At 46.5% G+C, this 18374-nt stretch overlaps 1 protein-coding gene across 1 annotated transcript in view; it reads left to right on the top strand.

The window, feature by feature from the left end:
- The first annotated feature begins 4966 nt into the window (after nucleotides 1-4966).
- The window catches only part of LOC118207959 (agrin-like), a 168128-nt gene continuing 154720 nt past the window's right edge, over nucleotides 4967-18374 (top strand). The window contains exons 1-2 of the mRNA XM_035382183.1: nucleotides 4967-5486; nucleotides 9303-9564. Coding sequence (XP_035238074.1) covers nucleotides 5286-5486; nucleotides 9303-9564 — 463 coding nt within the window. The 5' untranslated portion in view covers nucleotides 4967-5285. The remainder of the gene's footprint in view (nucleotides 5487-9302; nucleotides 9565-18374) is intronic.

Below are 18374 nucleotides of genomic sequence, written 5' to 3'. Positions count from 1 at the left end.
TGCAGCTGCCTGTTGGAGCCTGTTTACTGCCAGACTTTAATGTGTTGAAATGTCTGTGGGGATGAAAAACGGCTGAATTGTTTGGGGGGGGTGGGGGGGGGGGCAGGATTTCTCATGTTTTAAGAGTGGTTGACAAGAAGGTAACCCTGATGCAAGGGTGGAGTCTGACTTATTTAGGGGGGGGGGGGGGGGGGGGTGGAGGCAGGGCAGGAGGGGGGTTCCAGATTACTAACCCAATCTGGGGATGGCGATGGGGATGGGGATGGAGGGGGGGGGGACTTTGAACATAGGGGGTTGAAATTGTGATCGCGGACCAGACGGGAGGGGGCAGGGATTTGGGATCGTGGACCCTGAGGCGAGGTTAAGATCAAAGTTATGATTGAGATCAAGGAAGGGGGGGGGGGGGGGGGGTTCTGATTGTGACCCTAGACCAGGATTGTGAGGGGGGGGGGGCGATATTTGCGACCACGGATCTGGGGTTTTAAAGGATGGGGGGGTTGTGATTACACTCCCACCTTAATCTCTGCCTATGACCTGATGTAGAAGCAGCCTTAATGAAAGCCAAAATGTACATAACATGAACTTCTGCACAACGTGAACGTGATTCCTTGCCTGTGCATCTTTTGCAGAACTCTCTATTGGGTTTTTCTACCGACTAAACATTTAAGAGAAGCTCATTCTTCCCCACACAGTTACGTTGTAAATGGGTCTGAACCAGCCTTAGAAAAACCACATCAGGAGAGTTTTTTTTTGTGAAATTAGGTTGATTACAATGGCTCCAGCCAGCCGGTCTGTGGGGTGCACTGTGATCCTCTGAGGGGAGGGGATGGGGGGGGGGGGGGGATAAAGGCAGGAGCGAGGGATTTGGGAGGGATGAGCGGGTGTGTAAAGCTCCAGTATAAACGAATAGGCTAATTAGGTGGGCATGACCTTGTGTCTAACTTAAGGCATCGAGTCTCGAAAACTGGGCACGCACCAATGTCTCCGTGGAAGCCTCCTAATGAGAATGATGTGCTATAACAGAGACAGAACACTCTCTCACTACCTGTGCAGCAGCGAGACACCACAGCTGTGGTCATGGTCAGACTGGCCGTCCGGCAATTCTGGTAGATGCTGGGTGGACCGGTCCAGCCCACTGTTGGGATGCAATAGCAATTTTACCTCTGAGGTTCATGATCATAAACCCCTCAGCCCAGTCTGCGAACACGATCTCCCAGTCATCAATTGTGCACATTTAAAATTGTGCATTATTTGAAATTGTGGATACGTGCGCTCTTCGTGTTCTTTACTTGGACGTTTGGAGGACACGAATGGCAAAGCAATGCACAGATTCTGTGATGCAATCGATCTTGAAGTGCATGTTTTGTTACGTGTAGGCTGCTTAGTGATTAAAATGGATTTTTCCACACATTCATTCATTCATTCATTCATTCATTCATTCACTCACTCACGTGTGCTCGCATGCAGGCACAAATGCACACAAGCACACGCACACGCACACACACACACACACACACACACTTTACTCAGGTTGCATAGCTACAATGATTTCTGTTCAAATGTTCAAAAAAAATGCATGCAGTTACATTATTTATTTATTTATTTATTTTTTTTTTTGGGGGGGGGGTGGTTTGGCTGGTGAAATGCTGAGTGGCTACTGACTTTGGAAAACCACTAGCCACAATGGCTGGTGAGCCAAAAAGTTCATATCAAGCCCTGCTTAAAACATTGTAATTGGTTAACCAAACACTATGGTGGAACGAATGACTAATCAAAAAAAAAATAAAAAAAATAAATAAAACTCCAGCATACTGCTTTCAGTTAATACTTCTGTACTCAAATGTATAAATGGTGGTGTGGGTATATCATCAACACATATCAGAGGAAACTAATGACTACAGTGTAATAAGAATGTAGTGATTCTTGTTTGAACCCTAACTTTCCAGAATGAAAAGAAAACTGACTGCATTAATGCTGATTCATACCAACAAGCAAAGGCGATTGCCCACTGCCTGTTTACTAGGGGAAATAACAGGTGCATTCATTAGGTGAGCTAAGCATGACTAATTACAGACTGCTTTGTGTCTCCTTTGAACTGTTCAGACACTGCTCACTCAGTGGTCTGCTGCAGTTGTTTATCTGAGAAAGAGAGGTAGGGCTAGAGAGGGAGAGAGAGAGAAAGAGATGGAGAGAGAGAGACAAAGAGAGAGAGAGAGAGAGGGGCTAGAGACGGAGGGAGAGAGGGAGGGGGCTAGCGACAGAGGGAGAGACGGAGAGATGGAGGGGGGCTAGAGACAGAGGGAGAGATGGAGAGGGAGAGAGAGAGAGAGGAGGGGCTAGAGATGGAGGGAGAGAGGGAGAGATGGAGAGAGAGAGAGGAAGACACACAAGTTGGATTTAAAGATAGCAGGCCACCTCACATAATCGTTAAATAGTTCAAGAATGTTTGCAACTGTGGATGATTTTGAAAAACTGTTCTGTGCACACAGTTCGGGGGAATGTAAATGCCGGTATAACCACCCAAAAGTACAAGTGCACTGGCCACTCATGCGTGGAGAGTTTTCACGCTGCCAATACCTTTGGCAGATGGGACTGTCTCTCCCTCATTCGAAAGTAAATTCGCTGAACAGCAGGCAATTTCTGACAGAAACAGCACTATCTTGTAAGCTCTGAACAGTCACGCCAGAGGAACCCAAGCTTCAGCCAGCATCCTTCAAAAGAAAAGGTGCCAGCTTCACATCCTGGAGTCATTTAGATAACCTAGCGGCGTATTAAAATTGAAAAGACATTTCTGAAAACCGTCAGGAGCCATCTTATTTTACTGCGGTCTCCTGGGAACCGAATGCTGCCGTATCTGCGTAGTCATCGACTGCAAGTTTTACGAAGCTGGACAGTGAACGCATATGCACATGGAAAATAAATGATTTCGATACAAATCTTTCCTGTGCTGTCTAATTATACATCCCGTGTAAGGATTTTTTTGTTTGTTTCCACGCTGAATCGTTTTCGCGTTGTAGCTCACGTGCGGTTGGCGGCTAGGTTATTGAAACCTTTTTGACGGAGGGTTACACAGCTGAATGATAGATTATTCAGTCTTCGGCTCGCCCCATGAAAAAATGATTCAGTTAGACATCCAAAATGTGTTCTGGGCGCAGTTCAAGTTTTGTCACTTTAAAGGCCCTCAGTCACACCGTTCTGCAGTGCACTGCAGGGGCCAAAGCACCCACTTAAGCATAAAATGGCTCTGCAATATTCATAGGAAAAAAAATATTGGGCTTTCTCCTCCAATCTCTTTCTCTTTCTCTCTCCATCACCCTCTCTCTCCCGGTCTCTCTCGATCACTGATCACTCTCTCTCTCTCTCCCTCTCTTGATCACTCTCTCCTTCTCTCTCTCTCTCTCTCTCTCTCTCTGACACACACACACACACACACACATTCTGCAGTAATGCAGTATTCAGGTCCATCATCCCATCACAATCAGTGGCCATCAGCTATCACACACAGTCAGGGGAGTTGTTAAGGGTTGGGGTTGGGGTTGGGTGTTAGGAGTTAGGAGGGGCCCTGACTGACAGGGGCCCTCAAAAAAGCATACTGTAGTTGTGCATAGATGGGGCCCAACACCCCTGCACATAGTCGCCACAATTACAGGTGGCAAAGCAATATTATCAAATATTTAAGTGAAGGTTTAAATATTTTAAAATATTAATCATGGGCATTGCCTAAAAAAATAAAATGTGGGAAAATATTGGATTGAATTTTTACTGTTACTGTAACTGTTACATGACATTTTAATGAATTATTATAACATTATTTGCCAGTGGCATGCACCAAATATATCTGAGACAAGGTAAAAGTATGTCCAGTTTCACACTTGCAGTATGAATATAAATTTCAAAGATGAAGACAAGATGAGTTTGAACCTCGCGCATCTAAACTTAATTTATCACAAACCTATGACTTCAGGTACACATTACTGATGGGGTTTTTTCACGCACCAAAATCTTCAGTGTAGAATCAACTCTGGAACAGTAGCCTACTTTTAATTCTTATCGAGCACTTCATTTACTGATCCAAAATAGCATTTACATCGGGCTCCGCAACCGTCTCATTAAATATTTAATGTAATGGAATCTGGCACGCGCACAGGTAGACGCCAACATATGCGGAAGCATAGTCACCCTACCCTGAGACAGCAAATGTGCACTTTGGGCTCGCAGCGATAAAAAAAAAAACTTACCACAGGTGGCCGTTTTTTTTATTTTGAGCATATGTCCACCAAAAAGTCTGTGCGCGGCCGTGACTGGAATGATAGGATCGATGACAGGTACGCAGATCAAACACTTAGTTTGTGGTTTTATGCTAATTTGGGTACTGGCAATGAAGCGTACACGGGAAATGCTTGGTTTACATTAGCATGACTAGATCTGCACAAATGGCTGTTACGTTCGACAGCACATCGCAAACCCTGTCATTTTCCAGGAATAGATGAACTGGTCCTGAAATTATAGCTTTAGGAGAGTGGTAAAGTGCTCAGTGTCTCCATCAAAAAGGACCGCCGCAAGAAATTGCACACATGAAAACGCTAACATGAACATTAGAAACCAAACAAGAACAAGTGCGCATCGCTACTGTTAAATTAGCAAATGGGTAAAATATGAAAACACACGAATGAAGAAAATAGAAAATTTAAACATACAACCGAAAACACCCCCCGTTCTTTTGAATATTAGCCAGTGCCAGCGTTTTATGAGTCACCGGTAAAATAGGCTGGTGGTGGAAAGTTTCGCGTGCTGTCTCCACTTTGCTCATTGAATTTTAAATACGTTCATGGCTGTCGCGTTGCAGTCGCAATTTCTCCAAGGGGTGGCGTTTTACACCAGTTTCGGGGCTGAAAGAATCAGGGCTTCCCCCCCCCCCCAAACCCACCAGTCTTATCAGCAATTCAGATTGCATGCAAATTAGTAGCGTCATTCTTGTGAAAGAAGGACCGAGTGAGAGAGAGAGCGGAGCGGCGCTGCACATTCCTTGAGAAAGAATTCGTCGCTTTTCTTCTCTTCCACCCGGCTTGCAACAAAGTAGCTTCTCCGCTGCGCTTAGTTCAGATGCTACAAGGAGGCTATCTTGGTTTTGCAGGGAAGTTGGGATAAGGTGTAACCCCCATTGTGGAAAGCGGGAGTTTTCCTCTTTTCTGGTTGCATGTTTAATAGTGCGGTTTGGGATTGTAAGTGAGGTTGAAATACCGCTCTGAATCATATTTTTTCACCCCCTTTTTAATTTTGCGATCATGGGCACGCAGAGGAGACGGACTATAAACTTGTACGGGTGGGCAGTGATCATAGTTGCGGTTTTGAATCAGCGTTGCTGTCATGGAAGTTGTACGGAGAAAGAGCTGGAGAAACGGGAAGAGGAGGCGAACATCGTTCTCACCGGAACCGTGGAGGAAATCATGAACATGGACCCGGTGCACAACACGTACTCGTGCAAGGTGAGATCGCCGTGGGAAACTGCCTGAAGTGAGCCGAGGGAGGGAGGAGCTCAGCCGAGGGCCGCGAGAGTCCAGTTATGGCAAAAAACATAGTTTAACCGTGTACATGTTACTAGCCTGTTTGTTTTGATTGTGCAGTGCGCGTAAACAAGTTAGACTATACATCTGTTTTTGTTTTTCAACGTTACTGGCTGTTTACATTCTCCGTCGGGTTAAATAAAAAACAAACTCCCGAGATTAGGCTATATGCCGTAGCCATAACCTAACATAACCTACCGTACCTGTCAGAAAGTGTGCTGGCTCAAGTAGCCTAATGCAATCTGCTTGTCGGCTGCACAAGCCTGCGTTATGACCATAAATAATAGAACGCAAAATTATTGTTCTGTTGAAATGAGCATTCACCTGTCAAAAGCTAGGATGTCCGCTGTGTTGCATTCTGGTTTTTGCTATGTCACGCCTTTTCTGTGCTAGTCTTGAGGGGTGGTGATCTGGTTTTAATTGTGGCTTTGTACAGGTACGGCCAATAAACAAAAAAGTTTTCAATTGCCTTACGTCTGCGATTTTTGACTGCGGGACAAGAGTCAGTCAAGAACAAAAGACAATCACAGCTACTAGCTATCTATAGTTTTGTAAAAACGTGCTCATTCATTCTACGGGTAATATGTGCTTGTTATTTGGAGACAGGTAAATAGTCATTTGTGGGATTTAAGGATATCCCAAAGTCTCAGATTCGGGATGATCACCTCCCGGGGTGACACTCAAAAGGAATGCTTCTGAAACCGGCTTCTGTAAAGAACGAGTTCGCACATTCTGCTGGATCTACGGAAGCTAACCGTGCGCGCGAGACGTGCAAGCTAAATGAGTACTTTCTTCCCACAATAGCGGCGGAGCCATCTCCGCGCGTGGCCGGAGGCCACCAAAAAGTCTCTGCGAGTGAAAAAAGGTTTTAAGACAAAAATAGATCACACCGCAACGTGAGCGCCACAACCATATGTTAGTGGCAAGCACGGCACGGTGGAACTGAAGTGCTGCCTTGGGAACCTTTTCGTCGCTTGTGGACATGCCAGCTTTTCCCTGCGAAGCACTAACCTGACAGTGTGCAAAAAAAACATGGTGTGCTTTAGCTAAATTAATAACCGTAATCAATTGCTATGCATTATTAATGTTTATTTGTGCTTTCCTTGTTAATGTACGGTGTAATTTTGCACACTGGCAAGTTGACCGAATGGCCCATGTTTCCATAAACGAATGCTTCTTAAAACGCTGGGTCTGTTTAGCCTGCCTCCGTCGACGCGACAACACTTGTTGCTCTTCTGTTTTCATTAGTTTATGGCTTATTTGTTCTTAGTAAAGTGACGCTCTGTGCAACTATTTAGCATTATTTCTTTGCTTTGCTTGAAATACCAATAAGAAACAGTCCCATGAGCGGAACCTCTGCGAATAACCATGCAGCTTGCCGTGCCGTGTTTTTGGTTCTTTGTGGATAAAATCCGGAATATGATACAGAATGCGGTGCAAAATTTGAATGGATTTAAGGCGTGTCCCTTTTCAACGTGTCTGCTCTCTAGCCCGGTGCGTGTCATCTGATAAGAGCCACGAGACACACGGACTCTTCCTCCAGTAAAGTCTTGTTTTGTTGAAATCACACTTCCCAAAACTGACACACTGATCCTCGCCAGTCCCTTGATTTTGAATCATTCCCAGGTCAGGCATAGACCCCCCCCCCCCCCCCCCCCCCCCAATCTAATTGAATGTTAGTTATCTTCTGCACGCAGTTTAAATTGGGTTTTCCCCCTTCCTGCCTTCTCTAGGTATTCATGATTCTTCTGCACAACACAAGCAAAACAGTATTCTGTGTAGCACTGTTTTTCCTTCACTCCCAAATTAACGTCAATTGACTCATTTCATTATAATGGACTCAAGTAACTGGTAACATGCACATATAAAACAAGATGCAGCTTGTTGCACTCTAGGTATTGTTACGGGATGGTGTTCAACACCAGCCGCAGTAATGCAGGGGTGTCCCAATTTGGGGGTTACGATCCCACATCCCTCTAGGCCACAGTGTCCTGAGCTTTAAAAGCTATGCTCTCACGTTTTTTTTTTTTTGTTCCTTTCTGAGCCTGGGAAGCACTAGGGCTGGATTCCTGAGGTCTTTTTTTGGGCAGGCAGGTCCTCGCAGGTTTAGTCGGTGGCTTTCAATTACTGATTATCAGCGGGGAAGACGGGGCGTGGTCCCGCCAGATGTGTGCAGTCCATTCACGGTCGCGGTGTTACTTAAAACCCAATGAAACACGGCGCATTTTTAGGGCTGTTCCCACTGTGATTAGACTATGAAGGAACTAAGGAACTGGGCTTGTAACCGAAAGGTCGCAGGTTCGATTCCCGGGTAAGGACACTGCCGTTGTACCCTTGAGCAAGGTACTTAACCGGAATTGCTTCAGTGTATATCCAGCTGTATAAATGGATACAATGTAAAATGCTATGTAAAAGTTGTGTAAGTCGCTCTGGATAAGAGCGTCTGCTAAATGCCTGTAATGTAATGAACCCCCTCCCCCATGGCAAAGATGGTCTTGACGTGTGTCCCTTGGCGTTAAGACATTTTCTGATCGTTCTTCCTGTGCCGATGAATCCCAGATCACTTGGGAGGATCGTGAATTGTGTGAAATCTTTCTTGCTTTCATTCTGTTTTCGTCCAGAGCCTCTTAAATTACATTGCAGGCATTTAGCAGACGCACTTATCCAGAGCGACTTACACAACTTTTGCACACAGCATTTACACTGCATCCGTTTATACCGCTGGATATATACCAAAGCAACGTAGGCTTAGTACCGTGCTTAAGGGTACAACGGCGGTGTCCTACCTGGGAATTGAAGGTTTAGGTTACAAGACCAGTCCCTTGTCCAACTGTAAGGGTGCGTTTTGTATTTAAATGAAAACCTAAATCAAATAAAATTAAATAAATCTAGATTATAAAGCGGGCTAATCACCTTGGGCTAGCTACCCTTAAAGAGGAGCTTATCCATGCCTGGTAAAGTGATGTATTCGGTATCTTGATGTTATAGCTTGTCATGGCTCCCAGTTTGACTTAGCATAGCCTTTTTGAGAATAGGTAAGGTCAGAGTAATGTTTTACTGTGTAAACTGGACTTAATGTGTTCATGGTTATGAATAACTGTCACCAAATGAGTATTGCACCTTATCGGAGCTGTGTTTTGTAGTTGTTCCAGTGACCTTCAGAATGCACTTATTGTATGTCGCTTTGGATAAAAGCGTCTGCCATATAAACGTAATGTAATGAAATGTTGTACGAAATGAGTAATGTACCTTATCAAACCTGTGTTTTGTAGTTGTGCCAACGACCATGATATGCACTTTTGTTCCTCGCTTTGGATAAAAGTGTCTGCCAAATTAATTTAATGTAATATAATTTAATGTAATGTATTGCAATGTAATGTAATATAATGCATTGTAATGCAATGTAGAGTAATGCAATGTATTGTAATGTAATTTAATTTAATTTAATTTAATTTAATGTATTGTAATGTAATTTAATTTAATTTAATGTGTTGTAATGTAATTTAATTTAACGTGTTGTAATGTAATGTAATTTAAATTAATGTAATGTAATATATTGTATTGCAATGTAAAGAAATGTAATGTAGTGTAATGTATTGTAATGTAATTTAATTTAACGTGTTGTAATGTAATGTAATTTAAATTAATGTAATGTAATATATTGTATTGCAATGTTGAGAAATGTAGTGTAATGTAATGTATTGTAACGCGTTGCTCTTTGGCTTTGTGGCGGGACAGGTGCGGGTGTGGCGCTACCTGAAGGGCAGGTCCATGGTGAACGGCGAGGTGCTGCTGGACGGCGGGAACAAGGTGATGATCGGGGGCTTCGGCGACCCGGGCATCTGCGACAACCAGGTGGCGACGGGCGACACGCGCATCTTCTTCGTCAACCTGGCGCCGCAGTACGCCTGGCCCGCCCACCGGAACGAGCTGATGCTCAACTCCAGCCTGATGAGGATCACCCTGCGCAACCTGGAGGAGGTGGAGCACTGCGTCGAAGGTAGGCCGCGCTTTCATTGTAACCTGGGGAGCCCCCCCCCCCCGTCCTCCCCCACATCCTCTCCCTCCAACCCCCGTCCTTCCCCGTTCTTCCCCGTCCTTCCCCGTCCTCCCCCTGTCCTCTCCATCCTCCCCCGTCCTCCCCCATCGTCCCCCGTCCTCCCCCTGAGCAAAATGGCATCCGTTCAACTTACGTGGAACGTCACTGTGTTGTCTGTGGGACGTCTCCTGAGTAGCCACAGTGGAAGTTCATAAGACGTCTTGTATGGACATTGCCTCTGTGTGTCCGCAGTACAACTCACTCGTTATTGTGATTTAGGGTGAGTTAGGAGACATCGTTTGATGTTTAAACAATATTTTTTGGGGGCTTGGTGAAGTTTGGCAGATACGGCTCCTTATGTGGATGTCTACTGGACGTTAGCGGGAGAGCCAAGAAAGACTAAGGCATCTCAACTTAATCCGCTCACCATTTCTCACTGGGATGGCTTTTTTCCTTAGTTAGGTTAATTCTCAGTTTTGGACGTGCTATCGATTCACATGACTTTTTTTCCCCACTGATTAAAAAAAAAAAAAAAAAAAAAAAAAAAAAATTCATTAATATTTGAAAAGGTTTGATTGTATGGAGGAATAATCTGAAATAATAATCTGAGTTTTATGAAAAAGCTTGTGGCCATCATAATTCTCAGATTCCCTGGTAACGGTTTTCTCTGTGCAATAACGACAATGGCTACCCAAACTGCTTTTTGCATCTGGGTCTGTCTGTCCCCCCCCCCCCCCCCCGCCCCCCCCATTTCATTTAATCTGCTTGTGCCTGGTGTGCTGGTTTGTGACATAGACATTCATCAGAAAGGTGTATTATATTGTCACATTAACATTTCAATGGCTGCCATATTGCCAGGTCTGTTCGAAATCACAGACTACGAGAACGTAGGAAACATCCTCCTCCTCCTCCTCCTCCTCCTCCTCATCGAACCCTGTACCGGCGATTGAAAATGCCATTTTGAAGGATCTTTCGTCTCAACCGTTTTCTTCAGAAAAGCGAAAATGGTAAAAAAAAAGAAAAAGATTGTACAGCCCTCTCACACAGATTTGGCTGTCTGGTCTGCTACTGAATGCGTGCGGGCTATCTGCAGTAGGCTAAAACTCATTTAGCTCTACGGGGGTTTGAAACACCTGCAACTTATTTTTTTTCTTTTCTTTTTTGGAGCTCCGTCACCATGGAAACACCAAATAGAATGTTGCCCCTGTGAAATCGGTGAGTGGTTCAGCTGCCTCGGCTCACCTCCGCACTGCCCTCCTGCAGAGGGGTACTGTGCCTTGGCTCGACACCTCTGCTGTCCCCTAATGTAGGAGTATGTGTGCTTGGCATGGGCGCTGCTCTTGGTATTTGGCATTTTTTGGTGGGCACTTCTGTCCCACCCCTACTGCTACAAATGTGTTTGCAAGGACCACCGACGGGAACAGTTCGTGAGACAAAAAGACTTGCCGATTAAGACAGCCTGATTTGCTGAGACCATTAGCACGTGCAAAACTTTTTAGCACACGCAGAACTAATAACACGGGGGATAATTTGGCACATGCTGAAGGTCGTAAGTAAATCCAGGCCCTAAATATTTGACTGCTTTAGGGGTTTTATGAAGTCAGAGTGGAGCTCTTAAAATCTTGATGTTTCAGCTGAACTCTCTCACTGTTAAAGATGCTACCTCGTATAGTTTAAATTTGAGTTCATGCAAGCAGGGTGAATTGGGAACAGGGATAAACCAAACCTAAAATTGAATGAAGGAATATATCATACATTCATGCATAAGGATACAAAGCCTTTTTTTAAATAGTTTTGCTAGGTTTAAAATAAAAAGCTTGTTTTAAATTCTTAATGGAATGAATATTTTGTGAGATAACAGCTTTGAGCAGTTTACCTTCTGGTTTACACGTTTTTTTCCCATGAATGTCCTTGTAAAAAAAAAAATGCAGTCATGTCACCGAAGCCCGTAACACAGTACCCGACGAAGCCAAGCTGCAGCTCTGGCGCCAGCGATGTGTGGGCAAAGCCCCGTGCCGTTAATCTCTGCCCGCTGCTTGACAGTACTGGCAGTGCCCTGGCAGTGCCCCCCCCAGTGCCAGCACACACAACACAACTCTGAAATACCGGGAGTTTTGGCAAGTTTGGGAATCGGTGCACAGACCCCCCTCTGTAAGACCCTGGTTCTGTCAAAGCTACACAGTAAAATGTTCAGTGTTCAGATCAACTCTTTACAGAGTACACATGGTCCCTGTTCGTCTCATTACATTACATTACCGGCATTTGGCAGATGCTCTTATCCAGAGCGACTTACACAACTTTTTACACAGCATTTACACTGCATCCATTTATTCATCCGGATATAGGCTATATTGAAACATTGCAGGTTAAGCACCTTGCTCAAGGGTACAATGAAAGTGGCCTACTGTGGAATCGAATCTGTGAACTTTTCCTTACCCACTATACTACAGTACCACCCCTAGGTACCACCTTGGTCTCATATGCACTCTGTTAGAGTTTAATTAAGACTACATTTCCCTGTGTGCTCAGGCCCCTGTGCACTCCCCTCCATTACAGCCATCCCTATACGTCTCTTTGGCGGGCCATTCCAGTGGCTCTTTGCTTGTTTGTGGCATTTAGAAGAATCTGGCACAGATGCTAGAATTCCTCCGCTTCCCCGCCTGGGCATGAATCGGCTAACCCTTCCTTTCTTTCTCTCCCTTCTTTCTTTCTTTCGCTCTTTCTTTTCATTCTTGCGCTTTTTTTTGGTGTGTTTTGAGAGCGGTGTTTTCTGGCGACGCTCGTGAACGCCGTCTCGTACTCTCCTCTTTCTTAAGGAGCCGCCGTTTGTGTGCGTGTGTGTGTGTGTGTGTGTGTGTGGAAGGCCTCCGCTCGGCCACTTGTGAGCGAAGCTTTGCGTGCTTCACAACAAAAAAGCACGCGATAAATAAACCGTTCTGGATATTAAACGCTGTGGCGAAGCTGCAGTGTTTCACCACTGGGTTTTATAGCCGCTGCGAACCTTGCGAGAGATGCAGAGATGTAGCGTGTACCCCTCGGGCTTAATTAAATTAATATTTCCGTATCATTTAATTGAAAAGCGCCGCATGAATATTATGAAACGGAGCCTTGCTCTGTGGGGATCAGTGTATTTGGGTGTGTGTCACAATGTTTTAGAGGAGGTTGGTTAGTGGAGGCCTGAGTCATTTTAACAACTTGAACGCCACATTTATTTCTCTTCCCAACCTGCTATTGTTCGTTGTTAAACTTCTGTTTTTGTGTGTGTGTGCAGTAATATTTAAAATTCAGCCTCCAGAATTATCAGAGGAAGTTTATTCAGATTAAAAAAAAAAAAACAATGGATTCAGCCTACAGCGCAGTATGGAGTTCTCCTTGGCTGTGGAAGGAAGGCTCTATGCACTTGGCGTAATGACAACAGCAGCCATGACACCCCTCCCATCCCATTTGGCTGGAAGGAGAGAGAACGATTCGGGGGGTGGGGGTTTGGGAGTGGGAGTGGGGGTGAGGGGGGAGCAACATTATGCAACTCATTAGGTTAAGTGCTTTAATTAGAGGGAGAAGCCATTAGCACGCTCATTCGCTGGGCTGCTGAGCGAAGACTGATCGGCGGCCATTGACTAGATGACTCTGCAGCGTTCGCTCCGCCTGTGGGGCATTGTGGGTAGGCGGCGGGGGAAGCGAAGGTGGATTGCGTTGCGTCCGGGCGCGTTCTCTAGGCAACCGGCCCGATCAGCTCAATGCAGCGCTCGTCTGGCGCTCGCGTTGAGCGCGTCAAGCTTCTGGTCACGTGACAATATGGCCGCTTGGTTTCGCTTATTATATCAGGGTTATAACACTGCTGGGTCACCTTTTTGATTCGATTTGTTGATACCCACTGTGGATGTGTACATTGAGTGCACCGAATACATTTTTTTCTTCTTATAGATTTTTAAAAACTTATGAAGCTGATTGTAAACATTATTTACAGACTTAACATTTTTCTTTTTTTAGCATATACTACGCTAAAGTGCACTACACCAGTTCACAGTGTTAAAATGTAACAGACATTTTAGTCATGGATGACTGTCTTCGGTGATTTTGCACATCTGCATCTAGACTGAAAGACAGGAACAGCAGTATCATACTTGACAAAGTAAATATCGGTGTCTTTGTAAAACATGGGCAAGTATTTAGCAGCTAAGGCTTTGAGTGGTCGTGGGAGTCAATGTGGTGCAATAAGGACTGTTCCTTAGCTACCACCATTCTCATCTTGAAACCTTTCTCCCTCCCATCTAAATGGGAGTGAGAAATTCAGGAATGGCAGGCGAAGAATGAAGAATCAGCTTGAGAATTTCCCACGTAGGAACCTTTCTCCGTTCCACGGCAATGCTGCACTCCCATTTAGTCGTGATCCGATGATACTGCAGCAATTTCCAATAAAAAAATTGCCACCATAAAAGTTGTCAGCACGGCAAAAAAAAGGCAGCCTTAACCAGTATTCTCATCCTGAAACCTCATCCTTTCTCCCCCACCATCTGTCTCTTGACATCTGAACGGGGGGGGAGGAATTCCGGAATGCCAGGAGAAGGATGTTAGTACAGAGGTATCGTTCAAGGGGGAGAAAAAAAACAAAACAAACGCTTTTGAAACCTTTTCGTGCTGATGGTGAACTTGAATAGGCAGCGGGGCAGTTCTTTGCACAGGTGTGGATGGGGGGGGGGGGGGGACGTCGTCACACGGTGAAGGTGTGATTGGCTCTCAGTGGGTGGGGGCCAGTCTATTCTGCTCCGTGCTGTCAGTTTTGATCACATCGGTTCGGTAATGCCCCTGTGGGGTGGGATTGTTTTGCTGTCTTACGGCAACGCTCCTCACAAGAATACCCAGCGCTTCTTTGTCTTATTTGTACTTTGATTGTGGCTATGGAGACCTGTCTAAAACTGAAGGACGGAGAGAGAGAGAGAGAGAGAGAGAGAGAGAGAGAGAGAGAGAGATTTAAGGAGCACTTAAGCGATTGTAGACTTTTTTTGTTTTGAAAGACCGACAAGCTGTTCGGTGAGATTTGTGTAGACTTTGTGGTTCCTTTATGCTTTGTGCTTCGCGCCGTTTGAGAGAACGTTCGCTGTTCAATAGCTGCAGAAAAAAGGGAAATGCTGTCATATTTCCTGGTGCTTCGCCGTTGTAGAAGCAAATCAACCTGTCAGTATTCAATGGGACCGGTCACAGTACTGCCGAATTCAAAACTACTCCATAATTTCAAATAAAATCGGTCTCAGACCAGACATATTTTTTTTTTCTTCCCATGAGTGTATTCTGAAATAATTTAAAAAAAAAAGATCTGGAGTAAAGTTTTCCCCCAGTGCTTTGCCTCTGTCTGTAAATCCTGCAGTCTTAGCCATTAGCTCAGGGCTGAAGAGGAAGGTCTTGACAGCCTGTCTGTCTAACGTTTTCCTCTCAAGTGTTATTGCATGCTGCCTGCTTGTGACAGCAGGAGGAAGGGAGGGAGGGAGGGAGGGAAGGAGGAGGAATAGAAGGAAGGAGGGAGGAAGGAAGGCTGCCACTTGATAGAGAGATGTTGAACAGACAGCGAGATGCTATCACCCTCGCTTCCTTGTTTATCGGCTTCCTTTTGTTTACTCTCTCTCACTCTGTCGCTCTCTCTCTCTTCTTCTCCCTATCCCTCTTCCCCCCTCTCTGTCTCTCTCTCTCTCTCGGTCTCTGTGTGAAAACTCCACGATGGGATGAAATCTCGGGAGGAACCTGGCTATAGAGGGGGAGCCCATCCTCTGCTGGCTGGCCTGGTGTAAAGTAGCGGTAGTAATGGATGGTAACAGAAATCTAATTAGGGATCTGTCGCAGCAAATGAAATGGGTTGTGAGGGTTACAGTTGAGGTAATAAGCTAGCCGGAAAAGAAAGTAGAAGTCCAAACGAAGGGCGAAGTAGTATAGTGTGCAGTTTAGAGGGTCAGGGCGATGCTTCTGGAACTCCAGGCTGTGCCGTGGCCTGGGCATGAACCAGGGGAGGAACAGGGCAGTGCAGTGGTCCCTGACCACAGAGTGAGGGACAGGGCTGGAGCGGTCCCTGACCACAGAGTGAGGGACAGGGCTGGAGCGATCCGTGACCACAGAGTGAGGGACAGGGCTGGAGCGGTCCCTGACCACAGAGTGAGGGACAGGGCTGGAGCGATCCGTGACCACAGAGTGAGGGACAGGGCTGGAGCGGTCCCTGACCACAGAGTGAGGGACAGGGCTGGAGCGGTCCGTGACCACAGAGTGAGGGACAGGGCTGGAGCGGTCCGTGACCACAGAGTGAGGGACAGGGCTGGAGCGGTCCCGTTAATTCATGGTGAGGAACAAGGCTGGAGCGATCTCGTGAACTCAGGACGAGGGAACGACAGAAGCCCCAGGGACAAAGAAACGGAGAGGAAGGTTAAATTTCACTCATCAAGCAAAAAGTAACTTTAAACAAGCTAAAATAAATCTTTTATCTCTCATTACAAGACTAAAACACTTGTTAAGACAGACTTTTTTTCAGTGAAGATTAAATATTTGCCTACATTTAAGGCAAATGAATTTCTGTGTGTGTGTGTCAGGTATGCTGGCTGGAGGGAGCAGGATTTCTGAATGAATATCCCCTGTGGACTTTTAGGGAAGGGAATGAGTCATTTCCCACCATGTGACTTTGCTCCGCCCACCATCTGTCACATTGCGGTCCTATCTGACTTGGCTGCTGTGATTCATGTTGACTTTCAGATAACAATACAATGTGGCCATGAGGCCATTTCTTTAAGATTTAAGGGCAAACAGTCTCCAACATTTTTCTGTTTCCTGAATGAGGACGCGGACATATTTACGCCCATGTTGGTGGGGCGGGGGGCGGGGGGCCGGGGGGCTGTTTACTGACTCCATGGAGCCAAACGTTCACCGAACCTTGGCCTTGACTTCTTGCGCACCACTGCATCTTGTTTGTCAAAATCATTCCAAAACACGTCCTCTGTGTAAACAGGAAAAGAGTGGAAGTCTTGAAAACTTCACTGGGATCCATGACACCCGGAATTCTGGGAGGAGGATCGATGGCAGGCGGCAGGCAGAGGGGAGGTGAAGCGAACAGCAGAGTGAAAGATGGAGAGTAGACGAGGAGGCAGAAAGAGAGAGAGAATGAAAGGAAGAAAGGAAGAAGTGGGAGAGGTGAGGAATAGAGGCAGATTTAGAGTCAGAGTGAGAGCTACACGGGGAGAAACGGTACGTGTTGAATGGGGGATGGGGGAAGAAACAAAAGATAAATGTACCTGCTTCGCCAGCTACCCAAAGTCTCTGGACATATTGCATTTTTTGAAGTTTTAATTAAACCTGAGAAGGAGCGCCTGTCTGGAATGATGATGTTGGGCTGCGAATGAGAAAGCCATGACAGACAGATGGGTGGTCGGGCGTGGGGGGGGGGAGGGGGGGGTACTCTGAGATTTCTGTACCTCCACCTTGCTTTGGTCAACCCCCCCCAATCTACCCCCCTGGCCTCTCCTGTTCCTGGGCTGTGTGCCGGGCTCGGTGGCAGGCCAGCTCCCGCGGGGAGGCCCAGGAATTAGAAGCGGGGATTGGATTGGTGGCTCGGAGGTCTGCAGCATATTTGTGTGGCGCGCTGATGGACTCACGAGGAATCCTGGCGCGTCTACAAGCGTGGACGACTGTATTTTTAAAAAAAGGAAACTGAAACGGGATGGAGATAAGCGCTAAGCGCGGTGTGAGCCGGAGTTTCCCCCGGCGCAGCGGCGGCGGGCGGCAGCGGTGCCGTATCCCAGCAGGCCGAGCAGCGGCGAGCGCGTCCGCCGCTGAGAGGGAGGGACTTCCTCCGCTCCGACCCCCCCCCCCCCCCCCCCGGTCTCCGGCTGCTCTCCCCGTGGCATTATTCAGAGAGCTTTATTTCATTCCTACATCCTGGAGGCCCTCGCAGTCAGACACCTAGACAACGGCGAGGGAGAGATTAAACACTCCTTTTCGGAGGAGGGAAATCCAGGCGGGGTTTGGGGTGGGGTGGGGCGGAGTGGGGTTGGGTGAGGTGGGGGTGGGTGAGAAATCTTGGCCGCGAACCGGAAAGCCTTCCCGGATTTTGAGCTGAAAAGACGAGAGCGGGGGGGGGGCGGTGGGGAAGGGGGGGTGGGTGGGTGTGAGGGGGGGGGATGAAAGCGCCTGGAGTATTTTGGCGGAATATTTGTTCTCTTAAGAGATGTGGCGGTGGCTGCGGCGCTCTAAGAAAGGCAAAGGTTCTGGGGGGCGGGCGGGGGGGGGTTCCTGAACTCTCGTTCGTGAGATCCGCGACAGCATTCCGTCCGACCAATTACAGAAGCCGCGGTTACCGCGAGCGCTTAACGCCGCGGAACCTCTGAAGGTGTTCTGGCGCGAGGGCGCCGAGCCTCGGTGTGTACTTAGCGATTTTAGCGTGTGTGTTCTGCGTAATCCCGGCCGCCTTGGTGAACGAGTTTTCGCTATGTTTTCGTTTTTGTTTTTTTTTCTCGTTCCGAATTTGCGAATGTAGAACGGAAGGCTGCTTCAATTTCACGCCCTGCGGCGTCGCGTGAACCACGTTCAGCCGCGTCGTTTCGGGGCGCGCCTAACTTCTCGCGTTTGGAATGCCCGCAAATTAAAAATTTTCAAATGAGGACGAACAAATATGCCCTCATTAGGTAGAAGAATGTTTTTTTATTTTTTTTACATTTTTTTTACTCTTAGCATTTCAGATCTCTGCTTCCAAAAATATGCTCATATTTTTATCTTGTGTGTTCATTGTCAACGTGTAATCG

The sequence above is a fragment of the Anguilla anguilla genome, chromosome 11, assembly GCF_013347855.1.
Source record: "Anguilla anguilla isolate fAngAng1 chromosome 11, fAngAng1.pri, whole genome shotgun sequence".
NCBI classification, from domain to species: domain Eukaryota; kingdom Metazoa; phylum Chordata; class Actinopteri; order Anguilliformes; family Anguillidae; genus Anguilla; species Anguilla anguilla.
This window is presented reverse-complemented; position numbering and strand designations above follow the sequence as displayed.